General features: G+C 38.0%; 1 protein-coding gene across 1 annotated transcript in view; it reads left to right on the top strand.

The window, feature by feature from the left end:
* Positions 1-23,846, top strand: part of FMNL2 (formin like 2) — a 378,592-nt gene that overhangs the window by 209,649 nt on the left and 145,097 nt on the right. The window contains 1 exon segment of the mRNA XM_020970317.2: positions 14,443-14,526. Within this exon segment, the coding sequence (XP_020825976.1) occupies positions 14,443-14,526 (84 nt within the window).

Genomic DNA, 23,846 nt, shown 5'->3' with positions numbered 1-23,846 from the left:
AGAAAAAAAATTAACTATGAAGCCCCATAGAGGCCAGGGCAGCAAGGGAGCTGGACTTCAGTCCTTTCTGTCTCAAGCATACTGTGACCTCTGTTAAGTCCCTTAACTGCTTTGGACATGTGTCCATCCCCACAAAATGAAGGGGTTAGATGAGATCTCAAGGGTCTTGTCCATCTCTGGCATTCTGTCTCCTTTAAGTGTTAAGACAGTAAAGTGAGTAAGCAGAGCTAAGAAAAGAATTCAGAAGCCACAATGGCCACACGTTGTTTTCTGCTCTGCTTGATCATTCTTGCTTTTCTTCTAGTCGCATTTGTTTATGAACACAGACTTTGTAGTTCTCACAGTACAGTGTCCCCCAGCCGAGAGGTGCAGGTAAATATTTAACAACTGGTTTTTTTTGGGGGGGATATATATATGATAAGCTTTTAATTCTAATTTGCATCATTAATATTTTTCAACCACTTTCTTAAGTCTAGACAATCAGCAAAACAAGAAATCAAGTCCTGATTTGCAATGTTTGCTGATTTTTGAGGTGTGAATACACTAAAAGTTTAATATTTGACAAACCTGGTCCAAGCTAGGTCCAGCATATCCCTGGTTCCAGCCCAACTAATTGTAGGTATGAAATGAAGCTTTAAAATGTACCAGGTCAATTTAACAAGTATTTATTAGGTACCTACTATGTGCTAAGTACTGTGCTAATCCTGGGTCTACAAAGGGAAGAGCCTTCCCTGTGCTCAAGGAGCTCAGAGTCTAGTGATGGGGATGCACAAACAACTATGTACAAACAATGCCTCCCTGGCACGTGCGCGGGCCCCCCCCCCCCACGAAAAATTGGAGATATTTCAGAAGCAAGGCACTAAGATTTAAGAAGATGGAAAAGATTTCTTGCAGAAGATAGGACTTTAGCTGGACTGGGGGAAAGATAAGGGAAGTAAGGAGCTGGAGATGAGGAGGGAGAGAATTCTAGGCATGAGGAAAAGGCAGTGCAAACGAGAGATGGAATTTCTTGTTTGAGGAACAGCAAGGAGGTCAGTGTTACTGGATTACAGAGTGCGTTGGGGGAAGGAGTGAATTGTAAGAAGACTGGAAAAGTTGGAATGGGCCAGATTGTGAAGGGCTTTAAAAGGCAAACAGAAGATTTTACATTTGATCCTGAGGGAATAGGGAGACACTAGAATTGTTTATGTGAAGGGTAGTGTTTGTGACATGGTCAGACCTGCACTTTAGGAAGATCATTTTGATAGCCGAGTGGAGGATGGACTGGAATGGGTAGAAATTTGAGGTAGAGATGACAGCCAGAAGGCTGTTTCAGTAGCCCAGATGTGAAACAATGAGGGCCTGTATCAGGGTAGCGGCAGTGTCAGAATAGAGAAGAGTTGTACCAATATTAGTGTGTTGCTTTGGATAGAATAGAATTGTATTTAATTATAACATCTTTTTGTTAAGCTTGTCAATTTTTAGTAATTTTTGTTATGATAATATAGTAATTAAGATCTGGATTTATAATTATTAATCTGGAAAATTTGAAGTGGAAAAACCATGTTTGTTTTGTTTCCTTGGTAGCAAGAGGCAGAGATGAATAATTTTGAAATATGGGTTAGGGCAAAAGAGGGACATGACCTGTGGTGATATGAGCCAGTATGTGGTGAGCAAGGCTTCCTTTGCAAATTGTAGCGTATGTCTGCAATAATTTTCAAGCCAAGAGCTCTAGAAGTTGGATTGGAGCTATGTTTGGACATCTATTGTAAAAAGCTCAGACATGCCAAGGTTGAAAAAGCCTTATTTTGTCTTCAAACTTTTAAAATTTCTTTGATGAAAGGATTGTCAAAGGACTAAGTGAACAGGAAGTAATAAGTCAGGACTTCTGATGGCAGTAGAAAGTTAGTCGGATGGAGACCAGTAGAAACAAGTCTTATGGACCAAAGAGATTCTTGAGGTGTTGTTTTTTAGAAGATGCGCTATGGTGGAGTGAAGGGAATCCTGGATTTGAAGTACTCAATTCTAATCCTGGCCCTGCCACTCATCAACTCTATGACCTTGGGCAGGCCATCGCCTTTCTGGACCTTAGTTCCTTCATTTGAAAGATGAAGGGTTTGAACTAGATCATCTCTGTTAAGTCTTTTCCAACTCTGCCATTCCGTGGTTGGGGGATCAATATCTTGTTACTTGGTCATGGCAGAAGTAGGCAATCCAAATAGTGTTACAGTGGAAAGCATGGGCTCTGCAGTTAAAAGACTTGGGACCAACCTCTACCCCTGGCATTTACTACCTGTGTGATCTTGAGCCTCCATTTCCTCCTTTGTAAAAGGAGGGGTAGATAACTTTATCTTACCTTTAGTTACCTCTAAGGTTGTCTAAATATATGCTTCTGGGTATGCATTACTTCTTTAGGAACTTTTATTTTCAAAAAGGCATATTCTTCAACATCATCATGATATTTTCTCATAATTCACATTTACATACTTCAAGGTTACAAAGCACATTATTTCATTTGATCCTCGCAACAGCTCCATGCAAGGAGTTAACAGCCTTATTACCTGTGTAATAGGGGACTGAGGGCCAGATAAGTTACTTGCCCAAGGTCACCAAGTGGTAACTGTGGGAATTGGGCCTTGAATCCAGGTTTTTTGACTGGTGATGCAGTGTTCTGTCCACTACAGCACACTCTTCCTCTCATGGAGCTGCTTGAAATCTACCATTAAAACAAACTGTGTCTGAATTCTTGAATATGTAGTATTCAACAATAAACACTAGCATGTTATAGTGTTAAAAGGGTGGGATTTGGAGTAAGAGGGCTTGGATTCAAATCTCATCTCTTCTTAATGGATGTATGACTTTAGGCAGAACACTTAGCCTTTCTTCTTGTTCTCATCTGTAAAGTGAGGGGTTTATGGTACCATACCTTGAAGGCCCCTTCTAGCTCTGCATCTTTGATATGATGCGAATCACCTTTTATGTGTGAGACATAGAGTTGTACTTGATTATTCTCTAATGGCTTTGTATATTTTGTCTTCCCTTCCTCCCCCATCCCTGCCCCCAATAGAGAGGGGTCTCTAAAGCATAAGTTTTCTTATCCTTTTCATATATACTCCTCACGACTTGCTAAAGTACTCAGCATACAGTAGACATTTAATTAAATACTTATTGCTTGGTGTCTTGAGCTTAAAAAATAAAGAAGGTATAATGAAAATCAGAGAGTAAGGTTTGAAAGAAACTGAGTGTGAAATGTCTCATTTCTGCTCCCATCTTGTTTGTGGTTAATTGCAATCTTTATCTTGGGAAGAGGGGTGACAGTGGAATGTCTTTTATGTGGGTGGGCATAATCTTTTAGCTTGATGACATGGAGAGCAAAAAAAGATGGAGATATGTAGGAGATAGAAGGGTTGGCACTGGTCAGTATGAGAAAGAATAATGCAAATTGTGTGATCCTATTTTTATAAAAGAGGAAATTGAAATACTGAATGTATTGGTCACTGATTTCAAAGAACTTGACTCCTTTTTTTGTACACAACTGTATGGACCTGAAAGGAACTTAACATGAAGAACAGGGATTTAATCTCTCTAATTGATGTGAGACAGTGTCTCACAAATGTCTCACAATGTCTCACTTCCCAATTGCTGATCGGAAAGATAAAGGTGGGGGCGGGGGTGATAGCTAAAAATGCTTATGGTTTTCAAGAGGTACTGGGGTGCCTTGCTGAATGACAGAATATAACTAACAGCTGCCTCACAGAAAAAAGCCAGAATTCTAATCACATTTCATTGTGACGGTGTAAATAGATTTTTTTTGCTAATAGTTGTCATAGTAATAGTGGTGAAGATATGAGTACTGTAATACATTTACTAAGTAAAGTTGTTATCGTTAAGTAATTTTTCAGTCATGTCTGACATTCTGTAACCTCACTTGGGGTTTTCTTGGCAGAGATACTAGAGTGGTTTGCCATTTCCTCATTTTACAGATGAGAAAGTAGGACGAATAGGGTTAAATGACTTGTCCAGGGACGCACAGCTAGTTTGTGTCTGAGGCCAGATTTGAACTCACAAAGATGAGTCTTTCTGACTCCAGGCCCAGCACTCTATCCACTGTGCCAATTTTAAGGAGGGTTTGATAGCTAGAATGTCAATTTGGAAACAATACTGGGGCTCATACTTAATTGATGGTGTGGAAACTTTTGGTTGAGTGATATCTTATTTAAAGATATTAATAACTGGAACACTGAATATATGTCATGAACGTGGCTGCTGGTTCAGTGGAACAGAAAAAGAAAGGACCATGTCATTCCCAGTTCCCTCCCACCCTTCAGATAGCATAGTTAGACTGTTTCACAAAGCCAGATGAACAAGTCATTCTACCAGGTCACCCAAGTTGATGTTCCTGCTAACAGTGCAACCAGTAACTACTGGATCAGTTGCACTTGATAGGTCAGGATAGAAATGCTCATTTTCATAGATAGCTCTCTTTCCATAGTGTGATTTGAAAGATCCTGACAGGCTGACATGTCACAAAATACCTCCTCACTGGTTCCTGAATTTCCTATCATTGTCACTCGTTTGGCTTAAAGCTGTTATTAATATGCTGGTATGCCACCTTGAAGAGTTAACATACTTTTATCGTCGCTTACAGCATGTAAGTACCCAGGAGAACCATGAAGAATCAGTGATTAGGATACATAAATTTTGATTGAGGGAGTGGGTCAGGAGGCTTTGGAGAAGGGAGAACAGATCTAGGTGAAGTCCTGCCATAAAGGCCTAAAGAAAGCCATAAGGTATAAACTGAGGGCACTATATAGCCACTGGCACAGAAAAACAAATGGAGAATCCCCGAGAAACAAATTTTCTTCCACAAAAGATATTGATTAGCCCCACTGAGTGATAAAAATGATGTTAGTTAGTAGGTAGGTCCATAAATGGTATATGAATCTGATATACTGATCTACCCCCCTGTGAGAGTTATGAGCCTCCTTGTTTGCAATCAGTAGAGTATTCTGAGGCTTTGAATCAGTATTTTTTATTTTTTGCCTTTTTTGGTGAGGCAGTTGGAGTCAAGTGACTTGCCCAGGGTCACATATCTAGTAAGTGTCATGTGTCTGAGGTCACATAAGAACTCAGGTCCTCCTGACTCCAAGGCCTGAACTCTATTCACTGTGCCACCTAGCTGCCCCAGAATCAGTATTTTTAATGTATCCATGATATAAGGCATCTTGCCTACACTGACATTCTTAAAGGCTGAGCCTCCAAAAACATAAGCAAAGTGTTTGTTCAGCTCTGAGACAAAATAGTTTGGGTCAAAATATTACTCTTATTTAACTTCAAATGAGACTTGACTTGGTACTGACCCTGAGTCTCCATATTTAGTTCACATTGACTGGCTGGCCCCAACCTTTGATTAGCTTCCTTTATTATAGTTCAGAATATGTCAATGTGTGGCTCTTGAATAAATGGTTTTGCAAGCATTTTCTTCTATGACAAATGTAGTTTGCTTTGACTTCATAGCAAACACTCTTTGAAAGCTTGACAGCCTACCCTATTTTCCTAAACAGGTAGCAATGTAATAGAAGAGCTCCTGTTGTAGAAGCTGGTGACTGAATGTTTAAAGTTTTAATTCACGGATTATGAACACAAAGATGTTTTTACATCATGTGTGCTTTGCAGCCTCTTCACTTTTGTTGTTGCTGTTCAGCATCACAGTAAGGCTCTATGATAAAAGGGAATGAGGATACAAGAGATAGGGAGCAATCTGCAGTAGTTTCTTGAACATATTTCAACTACTCTCTCTTCTTGCGCAATCAGCTACAATCTGAAGAAGTGCTCCTCTCTCTAATTAGTGTAGTTAGTTAGCACACTGTTCTGATGAGGCCCAAATTATGGGCTTAATCCTGTTTAGACCAGATAGCATCATTTTGTTGTGTATTCATAAATTGAATTTGTAATTTGTGTAATCTGGACAATCTGTGTCATTGGTCCCAAGAAGAACTGGGCAACAGAGTGTGGACTGACCAGTATAAAATATGGTATCACTAATGGAAAAATAACTCAGAAAACATTAATTTCCAATAGTTGCACATCATCTTCCTGTATAAAGAAAAGCAAATCCGTATAGAAAGTCCCCAACTTTGAAAGAGATGAAATTCTATGTTTTTAGTTGTTTAGAACTCAGAACATATTTTCCCTTGAAGACGGCATTGTTAATGGTGGTTAGGCTTGCAGGCCCACCCTCAAGAGTCTATCTGCCTTGTAATGTAGCTGAAACTTTTGAACATGGTTACCTGGAATCATACCTTCCAATAGCCTCAAGTATGCAAAGTGACTTCAAAGTAAACAAATAAAAATCTTTGGTGAAGAAGCAGTCCTAACCACACAATAAGATCAACAGACCTGAAGATTGTACTCATAATTGTGACTGCTTAATTCCCTTCCCAGAAAGAAGAGTGTCCTCAGAGCTTGGCTACAGTCAGTCATTTTACAGAAACTGAAAAGTAATCTAACACAGGAAAAGCAAGACAAAAAGAAAAGTGGTTGTGTGAGGTAGATGGGGAGGAGGATAGGCAGAGAGCATATAGTTTCCTGGGCCTACTAGTCGTTTTTAGGATCATCGTTATAACGTACTGAGCCTCCAGAATCTGGAGCTAATCGATCTTGGCAGACTAACTGTAGCACCAGATTTATAGAACAGCTACATATGTGGAGATTATCCTCTTGCTTTAAACTGCTAGGGAGTGCTAAATTTAGTGCCCCAGCTATAGTAAGCAGTTAGGTCATCGCATACAAGGGCTACTCTTTCTATTCTTCTCTTCCCTCAAAACACATGTTTTGTTTTTACCATAACTGTCCAGTTCTGCCCAATACTTATGCTTTTAAGTCACCTGAAATCCTTTTAAAAGTAGGAATATAAAGTACAAACAAATAATTGTAGACCTTCAATTATCCAAATTTCTGGATAATTCAAAGAGAATATAATTATGGTAAAAGAAAAGGGGGGGGATAACCCAAGAGGAACTTATTTCTGGAACTAAACTCAAGTAGAAATTTACCACCTGGTTCCTTTTATTGGGGTTTTTGGTAATGTAGTGGACATTCTAAAGTACAATTTTGAAAAAATTATTTAAAAAAAAATTTAGAAGTAGGAATATAAAGTACAAACAAATAATAGTAGACCTTCAATTATCCAAATTTCTGGATAATTCAAAGAGAATATAATTATGATAAAAGAAAAGGGGGGGGAATAACCCAAGAGGAACTTATTTCTAGAACTAAGCCCAGGGAGAAATTTACCACCTGGTTCCTCTTATAGGGGTTTTTGGTAATGTAGTGGACATCTTTAAGTACAGTTTTGAAAAAATTATAAAGTGTTATTTGAATGTATGCTTCTTATATAAATACTCCCTTAAGGCTGAAGGCAGAACATTAAATCAGTGCTCAGTGAGGAATTTCTGTATGGGCTGAGTTAATTTGGCCATGGTAATTTTTTTTCTTTCTGCTGTTCTAACTTAATTAAGGTTATGGCTTAGAGAATCTAGAACAGTGGTGCTCAAACTTGTTGGTCTCAGGACCTCTTTACCCTCTTAAAATTTTTTGAGGACCTCAAAGAGCTTTTATTTATGCAGATTATAGCTACCAATATTTTCTATATTAGAAGTTCAAACTCAGAATTTAAAAAAATATTTATTAATTCATTTTAAAATAGCAAAAGGACTATTACATGTTAATATAAATAGCATAATTTTATGAAAAATAACAATATTTTCCAAAACAAAATTTAGTGAGAAGAGTGGTATTGTTTTACATATTTTTATGAACCTCTTTAATGTTTGGCTTAATAGAAGACAGCTGAATTTTCATATCTACTTCTGCACACAATCTGTTGCAATCTGTTATTTTGGTGAAAGTATATAAGATAATCTGGCCTCACAGATATTTGGTTTGGAAAGGGAGCAGCAGTATTTTAGTAGGCAAATAACATCTTATTATTTTGGTAAAAATAGTTTTGACTTTGTAGACCCCTTAAAAGAGTTTCAGGGACCCCCAGAGGTCCTCAGACCAAACTTTGAAAACCTCTGATCTAGAAGAATAAGTGTGTTCATTAGATTATCTCTTTCAGTCATCAGATGGATAAAACAAGCTTTTGTCATGTGATGGATCTCACTCTTTTAATGACTTAATTTCCTAGCAGTTCCCTCCCTTTAGTGTAGATATTCTTAGCTGCTGGTTAAAATGAGAACCAAATGCTTTAGATGCTAGGCATGAGTAAACAGAGTTGTTATTTGGTTGTGAAATTTTAAAAGTATAACTAGTATACTTGCCCATAGGGAGGAGCAACATGTTTCAGCACGGATACAGGCAGAATAAGGGGGTGAGGAGGGGGCCTTTTAGGTTTAATTTGTGTTTTCTTACCAAAAAAGCTTTGAATCCTTTTAAATCCTTACATTACACTTGATTGAGTACTCCAAACCTACAACATAAAAGAGAATCCAGAAAAATTAAAAACAAGCATTACCAATAGATCACCAGGTCCACAAAGAAACCTCAGTACCATCCATGAGAAGCACCTGATTCTAAGTACATCCTGGTTGGTTCATGCAGACAGTCTTGAGTCAGCTCACTCTTGGGACCCAAGGTGGAGTTACTACGTACAGTTCTGTTTGCTTAAATATTTAAAACATCTCCTAAGTACAAAAGTTTTCTGTGTTATTATAAATGCTGCTGAATAATAACTGATATTTGAATAACACTAGCAAGTATGCAAAGCACTTAACTGACATCTCCTTTGAACGTCACAAAAACTATGTGGGAGGTACCATAGGCTAGTGAGAGCCAAAGGCATAATTCACATTCATATCTTTCTGATCCCAAGTCCAGCACTCTACACCAATTGAGCCATGCTGCTTCTCTCCTAGTCAGAAATAATTAAAACTGTCAGTATCTTAAAGGAGGATATTTGTCTTCCTTTTTGCTGTAGCAGGCAAAAATACATGTCTCCAATCATAATGAAAGCTGCACTGAATTGTTTAAATGAAAATTAAAAGAGGGGGTGCTAGAGCATAGCACTGTTTGGTACCATTTATAAGTGGGGTTTCCATCAATCATAAGATCTATCTTGACAAGTTTGATTTAGTATTTTTTGACAGATTTCAAAAAAGGATTAGTAAGTAGCCTGTGACCTATATTGAAGTTCTACAGTTTGGTCCAGAGCTCACAGATTTAGAACTGAAAGGGACCTAAGAGGTCATTCAGACTATCCCCTCATTTTATAGATTAGGAAACTGAGGCACAGAGAAGACAAGTGATTTGCCCAAGTTCACACAGGTAGTGAGTGGCAAAGTGGGAATTTGAACCTCCAAATCCATCATTTTTGACAGCTTCCTTTCCTTCTTGTGTATAAAACGAAGCCCATATTGTATAAACAGTTCTAAACTGTTTTCTCAATGAAAACAGAAAATGATCATATAAATGATCACTCATGGAATGGCTGTGCCCAAAACACGAATGTTCTTCAATGAAGATAACAATTAGGAAATTGCAATTCTGCAATTTGAGGAAGGGGAAGGGAAAGAGTTTAGCATAATATATTAAAGGAATGACCAACAAATTAGTCTTTAATTAGAGGAAGAGTTACCTTTTTAAAGATGATGTAGGCCACGTTTCTGTCTATCCTACGGGAAAGTACATTTTAAAATTCCTTAAGATAAATTGTCAAGGATTGGAATACACTGCGTAAGACAGATTCTGTATTGTTCTATAAATCTTCTGGCAAGATATCTCTAAGGGTATTTAAAAAAAAGAATTATCAGTTATCGGTCAGGTGTCTTGGGTTGCTTAGAGTTACTGGCTTCCATTTGGAAGGGTTCTGGGATCTACAGAACATGGAGGAACCATCTCAGGACTGTAGAATTGAGATAAAACTTTTCAGTAAAGGCAGTTGCTGTAGTGGTTCTTGCAAAAGTGCTATCTTTGGCAACAGCTGGACACTAAGACTTATGCCTGCCACCTTACAGGGTTGTTGTGAGGAAAGTGTTATTATTAACAACATATCAAGATCTGTATTCATTATTGTCTATCATAGTTGATCCCAAATTGCCCAGTAGGATTTATTTCCATCTCATTTTCTTAAGAAATGAATTAGTAAGTGCAGACCTTTTAATAAATAAGTCTTTGGACAATGTCAGGTAAATTTCACTTTGGGTGTCGTCTTGATAACTTTTCTAGGTATTTTGTTTCTTGGCAGACTTTATTAATGCTGAATTCTTAGGGTTCCCCTCACCGCAGTAAAGGGCTAGTCAAACCTACTTATTTTTATGCTGTTATATAGTTTTAAGGAAAACTCTCAAAAAGTGATTTGAACAGAGCAGTGTCAGTTACTTAGATCTGACAAGATTACTGAAATTAGAAAGACTGCCATAATCCTCTTTCCACAATCTTTCCAATTATGGATGTGATTGAATTCATAATAATTAATAAATTAAGGGGAAATGATCAGTTCATTATGGGTATTTCAGTTGGATATTTCAGAGGAGGTAAGCCGCAAGGGGTAATTAAATAGTTTACAATGCTGGTGTCGTGGACTTGTGAGAATAAACAGATTTTACCAGATAGCTTCTTTTTTTTTTAAAGCAGTTTTTTCATGGAGAGATTGTATGTGAGAAAATAGTCTTTCTGATCCAAATATTCTATGAATTAAAGCTTAGTGGAAACATAGTAACCCAGTGTTCAAGTTTCTCCTTGCATTTGACTTGAATATTTAGATATGTTATATATGTATTACATACTACTTATTGACTTAGAAAACCACATATTAACATTATCTATGCTTTATTATATTTTGATTTATTTTGTTAAATTCCAATTACATTTTAATATGATTCCCCTGTATTTAGCAATGTTGTGGGTTTCCTATTTTTTGACACCTCTGATCAAGACCATCCTCTGGCTGGAAGTCATATTAGTGCTCTTTCTACTGCACCAATCTCGTCATGCATTCCTTTTATAGCTCTAGTAGTAGAAAGACAGTATTGTATAATAAAATGATTACCTAACTGGAAATCCAGGCTCTTAAGTTCTAGTCTTGACTTTGCCATTAGCCAACAGAATAACTGTGATTGCTTCACATCTGTGGGCCTCAATTTCCTTACATTGAAGCAAGAGATTTGTGCTAGATGATTATTACTTCCACCTCTAAAATCCTAGATTGCTATGGTGTCAAAGTAGATGCATCCATTTGCTTTTGGCACCAGGGGATTATGTGTTTCTCTGATTACTGTATGACTAATGCTGCTAGGATCAGTCCAGCCCAGCTCATCTGGACTAGGACGCAACATATCGGTCCAGCACCTTATAGTGGGGAAATTTATGAGCTTCTTTGTCTGTTCCATTTTAGGAAGAAGAGGGCTTGAAAAAGTGTTAGCAAGGGAGCCAGATTGATTATGATCTACACTAGTTAGAGCAAGGTGAGATGTTAGACAGCCTGGAAGGCAGGGCCATTAACTGGGAAGAAAATCAGCCACTGAGATAGGGTAATTGGCATTATTGGATTACAGGAATGTCACTGGATCAGATTCCAGAGATATGGGGCAAGATTACCAATTGACTGTGTCCTCAGGGGAGAACTATACAGAAGGAGAGATTTTAGAATTTGGGCAGTAAGATCATAAGTTTGGGTTCTTTATGGACAACATGAATATAAAACATTGGCCCTGGACCTTTGTTGGGTTGTCTTGAAGTATTTGAAATTTTGTGTTTTTTTGTCAGCATTCATATCTTGTGAGGATTTGGTGAGTAAGGGAAAAACAATTTATGAAGTTGAGTCACTTGTATTGGTATTGTCTCCACAATGACCTGTCTGATAGCTTCTTAATCATCACCCTTAGTTTCTGGTAAGGAAGTTGCTATATTCTGGATGAGGTGATGCTTCTAGTTAATCTTTAGTGTTAGTCATAGAGAAATCACAATCCTAATGGCCAAGGGTACAAAATAGAGAAAAAATTTCAAGCTCTGCACGAGTTATAGTATTCTTCTCACATTTACTTACCTCTGAACTATCTCATGCTTGCACCTGCCAAAAAAAAAAAAAGACACTCTGAATATTCTGTTTGTGGTCTGGATGTCTGTCTACCTACCCAGGCAGGAGTTCAGGGTAATGGTTGCATTTGACTAGGAACATCGTACCTATATGCAAATATGCAGTCATTTATTCATTCAACATACTTTTATTCAACACAGTGAGCAAAATATGGTGCTAGATGCCATTGAGAATTTGAAGATGACTAAGATGTCAGTGCTTTCAAGCTGCCTGTAATCTAGTAGGGAATCTGAGTAATTTTCTGGTTATGTGTAATACATGTCAGAAATATAAAATTGCATTTACAAACATTCATTAAACACTTACTGTAAACAAAGTCTTATTCAAGTTCAGAGGAAGGAAGGATCAATTCTGGATCAAGGACTAAGGGATGTTTCTGTGGAAGAGGTGGCATTTGAGCTCTGTCCTGAAGGATGAGTAGGTAAAGATGAGTGGAAACTAAATTCCAAGTAAAAGGCGCAACACGCAAATACTTGGAGACAGAAAGTAGTGTGTGTTCGAGGAATGGCAGGTAGGCTACTTTGGCTATATCTTAGGATATATAATGGTAAAGTAGCAGGTAATGAGGTTGGAAAGATGAACGGAAGCCTGCTTGTAGAAAGCCCTGAATGCTTGCCTGAGCAGTTCAGACCTTATTCTATAGACAGTAAGAATTATTGAAGGCTTCTGATCAGAGAAGAAGATTATCATGAGGGACTCTGCAGTAGGAAGATTAAAGTGATAATGATTGAGAGGGGAGATGGAGATTAAGGAATGTGAAAGCCCAGAGAAGGAAAAATGGGGAGGGGGTGTGTGTGTAGTTAAGAGTTAAATGGTCCCAAAAAGAGGAGTACAACCCAGACATCCAATTGATGGTCACTTGGCTCAGTTGGTCAGAGTATAGAATCTTGTAAAGTTTGACCGTTTATTATGTTCATAGTGTCTAGAGCAGGAGTTTTTAACGCTTTTTGTGTGTGTCATGGACCCTTTTGGCAGTTTGGAATAATGTTTTAATTTATTTATTTGTTTGCTTTTGTTTTCTGTTTCTGTCTCTCCTTACTTTTTTGGGGGAGGGTGAGGCAATCGAGGTTAAGTGACTTGCTCAGGGTGACACAGCTAGTAAGTGTCGAATGTCTGAAGCCAGATTTGAACTCAGGTCCTCCTGATTCCAAGGCCAGACCTCTATCCCCTGTGCCACGTAGCTGCCCCTGGAATAATGTTTTTAAATGTATAAATAAAATACATAAGATTACAGAGGAAAACAATTCTGTTGAAATATAGTTAGCATTTTTTAAAAAAATCAGTTCATGGACCCTAGGATAAGAACCCCTGATCTGGAGCTAGAAAGAGTCTTAGGGCCTATTGAGTTCATCCCCATTTTACAGATGAGAGAACTAAGGCCCAGAAAGACCAAGCAAAGGAACTTTTCTATATTTGGCCAGAGTCTGCAGTTCCAGTATGATCTGGCTATTTTGAAAATATGTGAGAGATTATGAAGGGATCTTTGGAAATCTGTCACTTCCATTAGACAAAAATCAATCTGGGGCAGGTAGGCAGGTAGGTGGCACAGTAGATAGAGCACCAGCCCAGGAGGCAAGAGCACCTAAGTTCAGATCTGGCCTCAGACCCTAGGCAAGTCACTCTAACCCAACTGCCTCACCAAAAAAAAAAAAAAGATCTGAATGTTGGGGGAAACTCTTATCTATGTCCTCCCACAGATCTATCACAGGGGTCCACCCAACATACTGAGGACTTTCCTTTCATTTTCTTGAAGTTGTGTGAATTTCAGTAGAGCCTATCCATCAATTGGGTGTTGCCCTTCAGTTATCTCTTGCTCTCTCTTTATGACCAGCCCATATATTTTATTTAATACCAAAGTTTCATTTATGTGGGAAACAATATATTTTAAATAATTTTCTTAGTATCATTTTTTTTCTTATGTTTCTTCTTACATGTTAGTTAATTTTTTATTGCTGTTGCTTACTGAAGGCTCTGTTTTGCTAATTACTTTCTGTGAGGCAATGTCATGTTCACAGAAGACCGGAATGGTACCATTAGCACAACAGGGGGTGACATTCTACTGCCCAGTGGCAAAGCTGACCCTTTAAAAGAAGGAGCTTTTCATTTCCATTGTATGAAACATCTGGCTCTTTCTTCAAGCCAATACTCCTCAAATGTTCTAATGAGGAATTTTGGGATTTGTCTCCATTTGAGGCCACTTGATGTTTAAATGGCTCCTCGTGGGGGAGAGTATGCTTTGGGCAAACTCAGTTGCCAGGAATTCAAAGGGAAAAAAATTAAACAACCGCAATCGTGTTATTTTGTTCTGCACTTCTGACCTTTTAGTCTGTTGTGGTATCTGAAGCATGTTTTCCCTTTCTTTACAGAATGCAATGAACCTACCTCCTGACAAAGCCAGACTGCTTCGCCAATATGACAACGAGAAGAAATGGGAACTGATTTGTGATCAGGTAAGGAACAGTTCACTGGTTTCTTGTCGGGATGAAAAGGGAAGAAAAAGGGAAAAGCCAGATATCTTCATTGTATACAAGTGTGAATTCTTGTGTGTTATGACTTTTTGTCCTTTCATTGGGCTTGACTTGTGAAAAGCTAAAAAAAATAACATTTCTTTCCTGCCTGACTTTGGTTCTTCCATTATCATGGAAACTTTTCTAGATGTTTTTACTTGTTGCTTACTTCCTGGGTAACCTGAGCTAGTGGTTATGTCAGCTTTTGAGTAACTGCTCGGTTATCCAGTTTCCTCATGTGTGAAATGAGAGCATTGGACAAGTTACTCTCTGAGGGCCCTTACGATTTTTAACAGTGAGTCCATGGTTCTATGTACCTAATGGGGTAGTTTATGCTGTGTGAATAGAGTGAGTCTTTACCAGTGTTATCCCTTCATTGAGGAGGGTTTTCTCATTGAAAAACACAAAGTCATTTTTTGGTACTTGTTTGTATGACTGGTCAGTTGTTAAAAGCTTTCAGAAGGACCTTGTCTTGTCCCATCAACCTACAGAGGAAAGACACACTCTATATCTGTTTAGTTCTGTTAGGTGAAGGATACACACAAGTCATGCATGCTGCCTGAAAAATTCTCTGGGGAACAAAATGATAGCCCCTAAAAGCTCCTTAGATCAATTTCCTGTGTGTGTGTTTTTTTTTGCTTGTGTGTGTGTGTGTGTGTGTCCCACATCCTGTGCCCCACCACGTATCCCCATATTTCAATCAGTTGACTAGTGCATTTTGAGGGCAGGGACTTCATTTTGTTTTGTTTGTTTCTATATCACCAATAGTTAGCACAATAAATGTTTGTTCAGTTGAATTTCCAGAGTATGATATCCTGCAGCAATAATGGCCTTGGAATCAGGAGGAATTAGGTTCAAGTACCATCTCTGACACATACAGGCTGTGTGACCCAGGGAATGGCATTTGACCTCATTGCCTGACAACTCTTTACACTGATGTAATCACAGATTCTGTCCAAAATAAAAAACATACTTCCTCAGTAAGAAACATATTTATTATATACTCACTTTGTTGGAAAGGATGAAGAAATAGAAAAAAATGAGTATGCATTCAGTTCTTGCCTTTGAGAGACTTTATAATTAATCATCCAATCAGCAAGCATTTATTAGGCACCTACTGTGTCCCAGGCACTGTGCTGAATTTTGAGGATGCAGACATAAAGATGACACACTCCCTGTCTTCAGGGATCTTGTATTCCATTGGGAGAGACAGCATTACACATATGTCATAGGCTGTATCAATGTTATTTGTGTTTTATGAATGAGCATCCTTTAAGCAGAAAAAAGCAGTCATAAAAATGGTAAGCAGAGTAAGGGAAAGATAACAGTGATTAAAAAAGGAAAGGTGAGGGCATTGAGGAGAAGGGTTCAGTGAAAATGATTAAATTTGGTTCATTATTTATATCACGGTACATCTAGCTCTTCATCTATTCTATTCCTTCTCTGAATTCATGTAGTACTTCATGGCATTTATCTCATACAACTTTTGGGTTATAGTTAGGTGATTATAGTGTTGAGTTAGATGACACAGTGGATAGAGTACCGGACTTAGTGTCAGGAAGGCCTGAGTTCAAATAATTCCTTAGACATTTACTAGCTATGTGACCTTGACCAAGTCACTTAGCCAGTGTTTGCTGTAAAGTAGGGAAATAATAGCATCTACCACTGAGGATTATTGTGAGGATAAAATGAGATAGTATTTTTAAAGCACTTTACAAACCTTAAGGTGCTAGCCATCATCATCATCATCATGCTCTGAATTATTTTTATTTCTCATCCAAAATTATAAGTCTTTTTTGGAGAAGAGACCATCTTTTTCACCTTTATTGCCACCAGGGCCTAGCATGCAATACACACTCAGTAATTGAATGAAAGGTGTTAGTAAATGATGGCCATCATACTAAGAGCTTGTACCATAATAGCTACATTGGAGAAGATGCTGAGCCAACAGTTTTGTCTTTTATTTCTATGTTGTCAGTTTGTCTCCCTCAAAGAGTCAGCAAAAGGAACTTTTAATATATAGCTGAATTCCTCAGATTGAGGCTGTGACATGGTCAGGTGTGGTGTTTACATGTGAGAATTATTGTACCTTTCATGAGTAGGTATTTAAATGGTTATTGTTGTTTATTTGTTTTCTTTTGTGTCTGACTCTTCATTATTGCTTTTGGGGTTTCTTGGCAAAGATGCTGGAGAGGTTTGCCATTTCCTTGTCCAGTTCATATTACAGATGAGAAACAGAGGCAGACAGGTTATGCTGTTTGTCCAAGTCACACAGCTAGTAAGTGTCTGAGGCTGGATTTGAACTCAGTCTTCCTGACTTCAGGTCCCTCTCTCTATCCACTGTGCCACCTAGCTGCCTATTTGAATGGTTACTGAATTGAATTAATGAGGGGCAAGCAAAGCTAGAAAGCATGAACATACATATTCAGACCTGTAAAACTTTATGGCAAATGACACATTTTCTTATCTGTTCTCTTGGGAGAAAAACTAGACCATGCTTTTTTGCCTTTAACATATGTCATTTTGATGAGGAAACCTGTGTTGATTCTTCTGTGTATTTGGTTTATTTATTTACTTGGCAGACGAAATTAAATTCAAATATAATTTGTAGAGTGCAAGGTACACATAAACAAAATATGACATTTTGTGAAAGGATATGTAATTTTCAAACAGCACTGTAATCTGAGAGCAGAAGTGAATCCATGGTATACCTACGTTATTTGAGTGCTTTAGAAAATGCATAAATGAGTTGCAGTGAACCTGGCATAGTTTTCTGTGAACAGATATTGAGAAAGAAAGAAAAAAGAAAGAAAGACAGACAGACAGACAGACAGAAAGAAAGAAGAAAGAAAGAAAGAAAGAAGAAAGAAAGAAAGACTCAATAGATATGGAATAGCAAAATCAAAAGTTTTAATGCATTAATGACACATTATAAAACTAATAGTCAGGTCCCTAATTTCAAATTAATATTTCTGATGATGAAGTTTCAGTAGAAATACTTTTCCCCCCTGTCCTTTTGATACATAAAATAACTCTGCCTTCCTGCTTGTTGATGGTCCTCTGAGCTCTCATAATAGCCTAGTCATTTAAGGATCATAGATTTAGAGTTGGAAAGGAACATAAAAAACATCAAGTCTGACCCCAGCCCCTTATTTTACAGATTATAAGAGGCTGAACCGAATTGTGAAACCAGGTCCTTTAATGCCAAATCCCAACTGTTCTCGTAGTACACCATGCTGCCTGCTCTCTGAGACCGTATGAGTTGGAGAAAGTAAGAGCTAAACATTAGAAAAGGATTTTTTCAAAGAGGGGTTGGAGAGGAGTGGACTTGAAATGTCATTAAGTTCTAATGAGGAAACTCTACTTGTGCAGATCAGTGAATGCTGTGCAAGTCATGGTATTTATAGTACAGTGGCCTTTGGGGGTACTGAGACATTGAGCGACTTGTCCAGGGTCCACATAGCCATTATATATTAGTTGTCAGAACTGAGCTTCCAGCCTCTATGATGTTTCTGACTTAGCACTACTATATTCCACACTGTGCTGCCTCTCTACTGTATAGGCAGTTTATTTAACAGTGAATGGTGTTAAATGTCGATATGAGTGGTACACGTAATATAGCCACCATAGAAGGCTTATTAGATGAGGTTGGGCTTGAACCGATAGATTTGGATAGGCAGGTCAAGTTTGTGTAGGGGAAAGGAAAAAAAAATACAGAAAATACAGCAATAGAACCCTATCTGGAAAGATTCATTAAATACGTGTTGTTCTGTAAGTGAAAAGGCACCCAGATTTCACTTCAAGAGAATGACATTTAATCTACCCTGTGTCATTTTTGGATTTCACTTTTTAAAAAATTACAGATACGTGAATTGTGTTGGCTGATGCCTACCACTGTCAGTTAATGCTTCTAGTAGATTCTGGATCAGTGTAAAAAGAGTAAACTAATATTTCAGTGGGCTTGCCTGCTCAGATTTCTTAACTCTTCAGTGAGTGGTTTGATCAGCATACAATCACTTGAGTTTTCATTCTTTTCCACACTGCTGTGTCATCCCCAGACTCAGGCAGAACACATTCAAAATAGAATGCCTTTTCTTTCACTCTCTCATCAGCAGCCTTGTTGACACGAAGCATCGCTTGAGCGATTTTCCTTGGTTTGGGGACTGATGTTCCAGTCTCCTATCATCGGACAGTGATTACTGGTGCTCAGTCACAATGAAAGCACATGCTGTGGGCTTCTGCTTTTGTGCTTTCATTCTCTGTAAGCTCTTTGTTGCAGTGGCCTGGGCAGGTACTTGATCTGTTGTTTTCTCCTCTCTGTACTTTAATCTCTATCTGTAATAATACCATCATATAACTAACATCAATTAGCTCATTCTGTTAATTCGGTCTAGTTCAGTTCAGTCCAACAATGTTTGTTAAGCACCTACTATGTATAAGGTACTCTGCTAGAAAGTGAAGACACAAAGATGAAAAATGACATGATCCCTGCTTACAGGGAGTCTCTTGTCTGACTGTCTTTTTAGGTGGAGAGGGGTACACATAATAAGTCTAATGCGAGGTAGAGTGTGGTAGGGAGTAAAGATCCAGCTGGGCACAGTGCTCTAAGAAATTTTGAGAGCAGGGGCAGCTATGTGGTGCAGTGGATAGAGCACTGACCTTGAAGTCAGGAGGATCTGAGTTCAAATGTGGTCTCACATACTTATTTTATTTTCATATAGGTATCGATATAGACATAGATATAACTGTTACATGTGTGTATGTATATACATACACACACATACTGTTATATAATCCTAGGCAAGTCACTTAACCCCGATTGCCTCAAAAAAAAATTAAGAAAGAAAAGAAAATTTGAGAGCAGAAAGATCACTTTTATATGAGAAGGGAAGGCTTCATCGAAGAGAAGGCAGGCACATCATTCAGACCTTGAAGGAAGAGAATTTCAAGAGAGTTAGATGTGGAAGGACATTTGAGAGAGACATAAAGAAGAAGGAGAAGGAGAGAAAGAAAGAAGACTAGCACAAATGCAGGGAGGTGAGGTCTCAAGAGCAAAATCAGGCAACTGCTAGTAGTCCAGTTTGGTTGAAATATAAAGTATGTGAGAGGATCTAGAGAAACAAGGCTGGAAAGACAGATTGGAGCTCAATTACAGAAAGCTGGAGGAGTCTGTAGTTTGTCCTAGAGGCAATAGGGAAATACTGAAGGTTTTTGAGTAAGGCCTGTGTTTTTGGGAGCTTAACTTGTCCATTTAAAGTAGAGCTAGTCAAAATAGCAATTAGAATGAGGACCCTATTGAATTTGAGGAGTTTAAAAAGAGGAGATTTGGTCAGTTTCTCCTATCCATTTCAGTTTCTTCATTTGGTTTTGAGCTGCATTTGAACTCCAATTGCTATTGGAATAGCAATGTAGCATACTGGATAGAGTGCTGGACTTGGCATCTGAAATAATAGGGTTTAAATCCTGCCTCAGAGACTCACTAGCTGTGTGACCCTAGGCAAGTAACGTAACCTATCTGGGCCTCATTTTCCTCATCGGTGAAATGATTACTTTTCTAAGGTCACTTTTACCTGTAAATCTATGATCCTATGATATACACATGAAATCCAGGAGGAGGGCCAGGGGTATGGCTTTTGGTGTATTTTCTCAAGTGAGAATTAAAGGTGTTTATCAATTTCCTGCTTGTAATTCTACCTAGAAATGCTAATTCAAATTCTGTGGAATATGGGGATAACCTCCCAAGACACAAAGATCCTAATAGGTGGAAAAAGCTCTTAATTAATGTAGCTATTTATTAAATGTGTGTTTATATGTATGTATTTCTGCAGCAAGTTGTATTGATTCATTTACATTCCCTAGAGTGAAGATGGTACTTTCAGTTAAGCAAAAACATCGTCATACATATAATAAGAATGGCCATAGAAACCACAAACCTTAGATACTATGAAATGAATCATGAAAGTCATAGTTTAACAACACAGTTGTATGAAGAATGGATACTTGTGGATAAATATGCTAGTTATCTTTGTGACTTAAGACAATATAGACATGACTGAACATCTCTCTTTGGGACCTTATGCTTATCAAATCTTCCGATAGCATGTGTGCCTGTATTATTGAATGAAATGTAAAGATTCTGTGTGTTTCCAGTGAGGAAGTCTGAGACATGGTGAGTATTAGGGTATAGGACAAGGCTACATTCTTTATCTGCGTCAACAGCAGCAAATTGATTTCACTTATACTAGGTGTAGGATACTATGTTAGGCACAAGGATTTACACGAATTCCATTATAAATAGTCCATTTGACAAGGTGTCTGTCAAGGTTTTAAGAAACCTTGTAACTCCTAGTAACTACAGACACTCTAGGCACCCTTTGTCCTAGAGATGCAACAAATTCAGTCTAATAAACATTCATTAATTGTCCATTATGTGCAAGTTCTAGGCACTGTGGATACTAAGTTTGAAAGTGTCATAGGCCCTAACTGAAAGTGGCTAATATTCTCCTGAATTCCTAGCAAGAAGGAATGTTTCTGTCTCTGCATTTTCTCCAGGTCTGCATTTCCCAATACCTTTTCCCAACCCCTTATTTTTAGACCTTAGAGTTACGAAAGTTAGCTCTTCTTCAAGAAAAAGTTAGGGTCACATGAATCCCAGAAAAATCTCCATTTATCTTAATAGCTTAGCCCTCCTGTTATTATGTCCTATAGCCTTTCAATGTGACATCAATGTATAATGGAAGTCATCAGGTCAGAACTTGTAAAACCTTTTCTTTCCCATACATTTGTATACATTATCTCCCTTATTGATCTATATCTTTATATTAATTGTGAACTAGTGGTTTGGCCGTATCTTTTTGGATTAACTTTGAGTAATACTCTGAATCTTGAACCCCTGACAATTTGATGTATTTAGTCAATCAATGGGCCTGTGTTTGTTGAAGCTCTACTGTCAGCCCACAATTGTATAAAAGACAGATCCCTGCCCTCAAGAAGATTACATAATTTTGCAGCAGATGCAAGATTTGAACAATGAAACAATTAGAGCCAATAAAGGGCCACATATAATCGAATGCTAAGGTGTGGTATAAACTCTTGATTGCTAGAGTCAAGATAAAGAAAAGATGACTGAGTATCTAAGCACACTGGGCCTGAGAGCATTCCATGAATGGAGGATTAACATATACAAAAACATAGTAGAAATTAGCACAGTATTTGTGAATGAAAGTAAGGAGACTGATCTAACGGGGGCAGAGGGTTCCTTTCTGATAGATAGGGCTGTGTGAGATTATGGTGAACTTTGAAATCCACCAAGTTTGGCCTCCAGAGCATCCTCCTGTCTCTTTTTTCTCCTCTCTGACTTTTTCCTCTTCCCATCCTTCCTTCCTTCCTTCTCTTTTTCCTCCTCTAGACAGTTTTAGTTTGACATTAGAAAGCAATTCTGAATTATTCTATTCCATTTTGGAAATGAAATAATGACAGAAAATACTTTGCAGTTCTTAAAGTGATATTATTATTTGGGAAATTTTTTTTAAAAGAGTGATGAACTTTGATGAACTATTGTCTGTGTGCATAATGCAGTTATACTTTCTAATTAATTGGCAGAGGCATATTTTTCAGCTTTTAAGATGATAATGGCTCTAGTTTAATCCAGGAAAATTTGAAAAAGGTTTAAAACAGTAAAGCCCAAAGTTGTTGTAGATAGTGAAAAAAAATTATTCACAGAAAACATTCCCAGGTCAATACTTGGATCTTTGAATAAGAGTAAAGATAATATAAAATTCTAATCAGTGTAGAAGTCATAGTGCATACTCAGCCTATAAGACAGAGACAGATGTTTACACAGGGAATGCTGTGTGGTAGTTAGTATTTAGCTGATTTGCCAGAAATAGGAATGAAGGAAGATGAGTTTAAAGGCAAGGTGGTCCCAGGAATAGGAATAGGTTAATGTGGTAGTTTCTTGGTGGTGATGGGAGGAGAGCTCAGGTTAGCATGGCATACATGGAGAAAGTTAAAAGAATTGAGTTGAAGAAATATGGATACAGAATCTGAAAACAGATCAGCAAGCCCTGTGATAGAAGCAAAAACAGAAAGGAATCATCATTCTTAGGGGATAAGGAAGATAATGATGCTTCCAACTACAGTAGGGATAGGAATTTAGAGGTGGAGCAGTCCATTTGCCAATGTTAGAGGTAGCAACTGTATCTCTGTTTTTTCAGTTTGTCCATTATAAACATTTATTAAATACTCAACATTGTGTAAAGTTCTATGAAGAGGTACAGAAGATAGTGACTTCCAGGAATTTACTTTCTAGTGTACTTATTCAGGCAAATTGTATATATATGATATTCCCAAGGGACTAATGCAAGGCAGTATCAATAAAACATTTTCTGGCAGACTATAAAAGGTATATTGTAGCATATACCAAGTATCATTATAAATTTGGGGGATACAAAAGAAAATGCAAGATAGATCCTGACCTGAAGGAGCTGATGGAGAAGACAACACATAGGGGACTCATGGCCAGAGAAGGGTGGTGTTTGGTGGGGTTTTTTTTCTGAAGTCACAGGAATGGTGAGTGGAGCTAAAAGGGAGTCTATTGATATATGCTTATCCCCTTTCCAGAAGCATTGGTGCTGTTTATTTGATTATAGTTCTCACAGGCTGAGGTAGGAAAGGGAAGAAACAGACAGTGGCAGGGTGGATGGCAAGAACATAGAGAGGAAGGATGGATGAGTTGTGAAGTTTGGTCTCTTCTGAGACAGGCTAGATCTGATAGGCTTAATGCGTTTGCTGCTTTTGATCTGTTTCCTGATCCACTGCTGTTTTTAATATAGTGTGTTGCATATGAGAAATCCTTTGTGAATTTTATAGTGCTGACTCATCAATCAGAGCAGTTCAGCCTGCCAGTCACTGAGGCCCTCAATCTCGGTGCCATCCTCAGCTATCTATTCTCACTCACCCAGCACGTCCAATCTGTTCTGCAAATCTTATCATTTCCACTTTCACAACATCCTTTATATGTATCCTTTCCTACTCACTAAGCTGCCATCATTACCTTTTGCCTAGATCGTTGCAAAAGTCTTCTAACTGGTGGTCTCTCCCTACTCCAATTCATTCTCCACTTAGCTGCCAAAGGTGCTTTTTCTAAATTGTAAGGCCAGTTGTGTCACAGTCTCTTCCTCCCTCCATGAATTCCAGTGTCTCCCTGTTATTTTGAGGATCAAATATAAATACTTGTTTGGCATTTAAAGCTTTTCATAACC

The sequence above is a fragment of the Phascolarctos cinereus genome, unplaced genomic scaffold, assembly GCF_003287225.1.
Source record: "Phascolarctos cinereus isolate Bilbo 61053 unplaced genomic scaffold, phaCin_HiC Scaffold_726;HRSCAF=1367, whole genome shotgun sequence".
NCBI lineage: Eukaryota > Metazoa > Chordata > Mammalia > Diprotodontia > Phascolarctidae > Phascolarctos > Phascolarctos cinereus.
The sequence above is the reverse complement of the archived record's forward strand: the minus strand, read 5'-3'. Positions and strand labels throughout refer to the sequence as shown.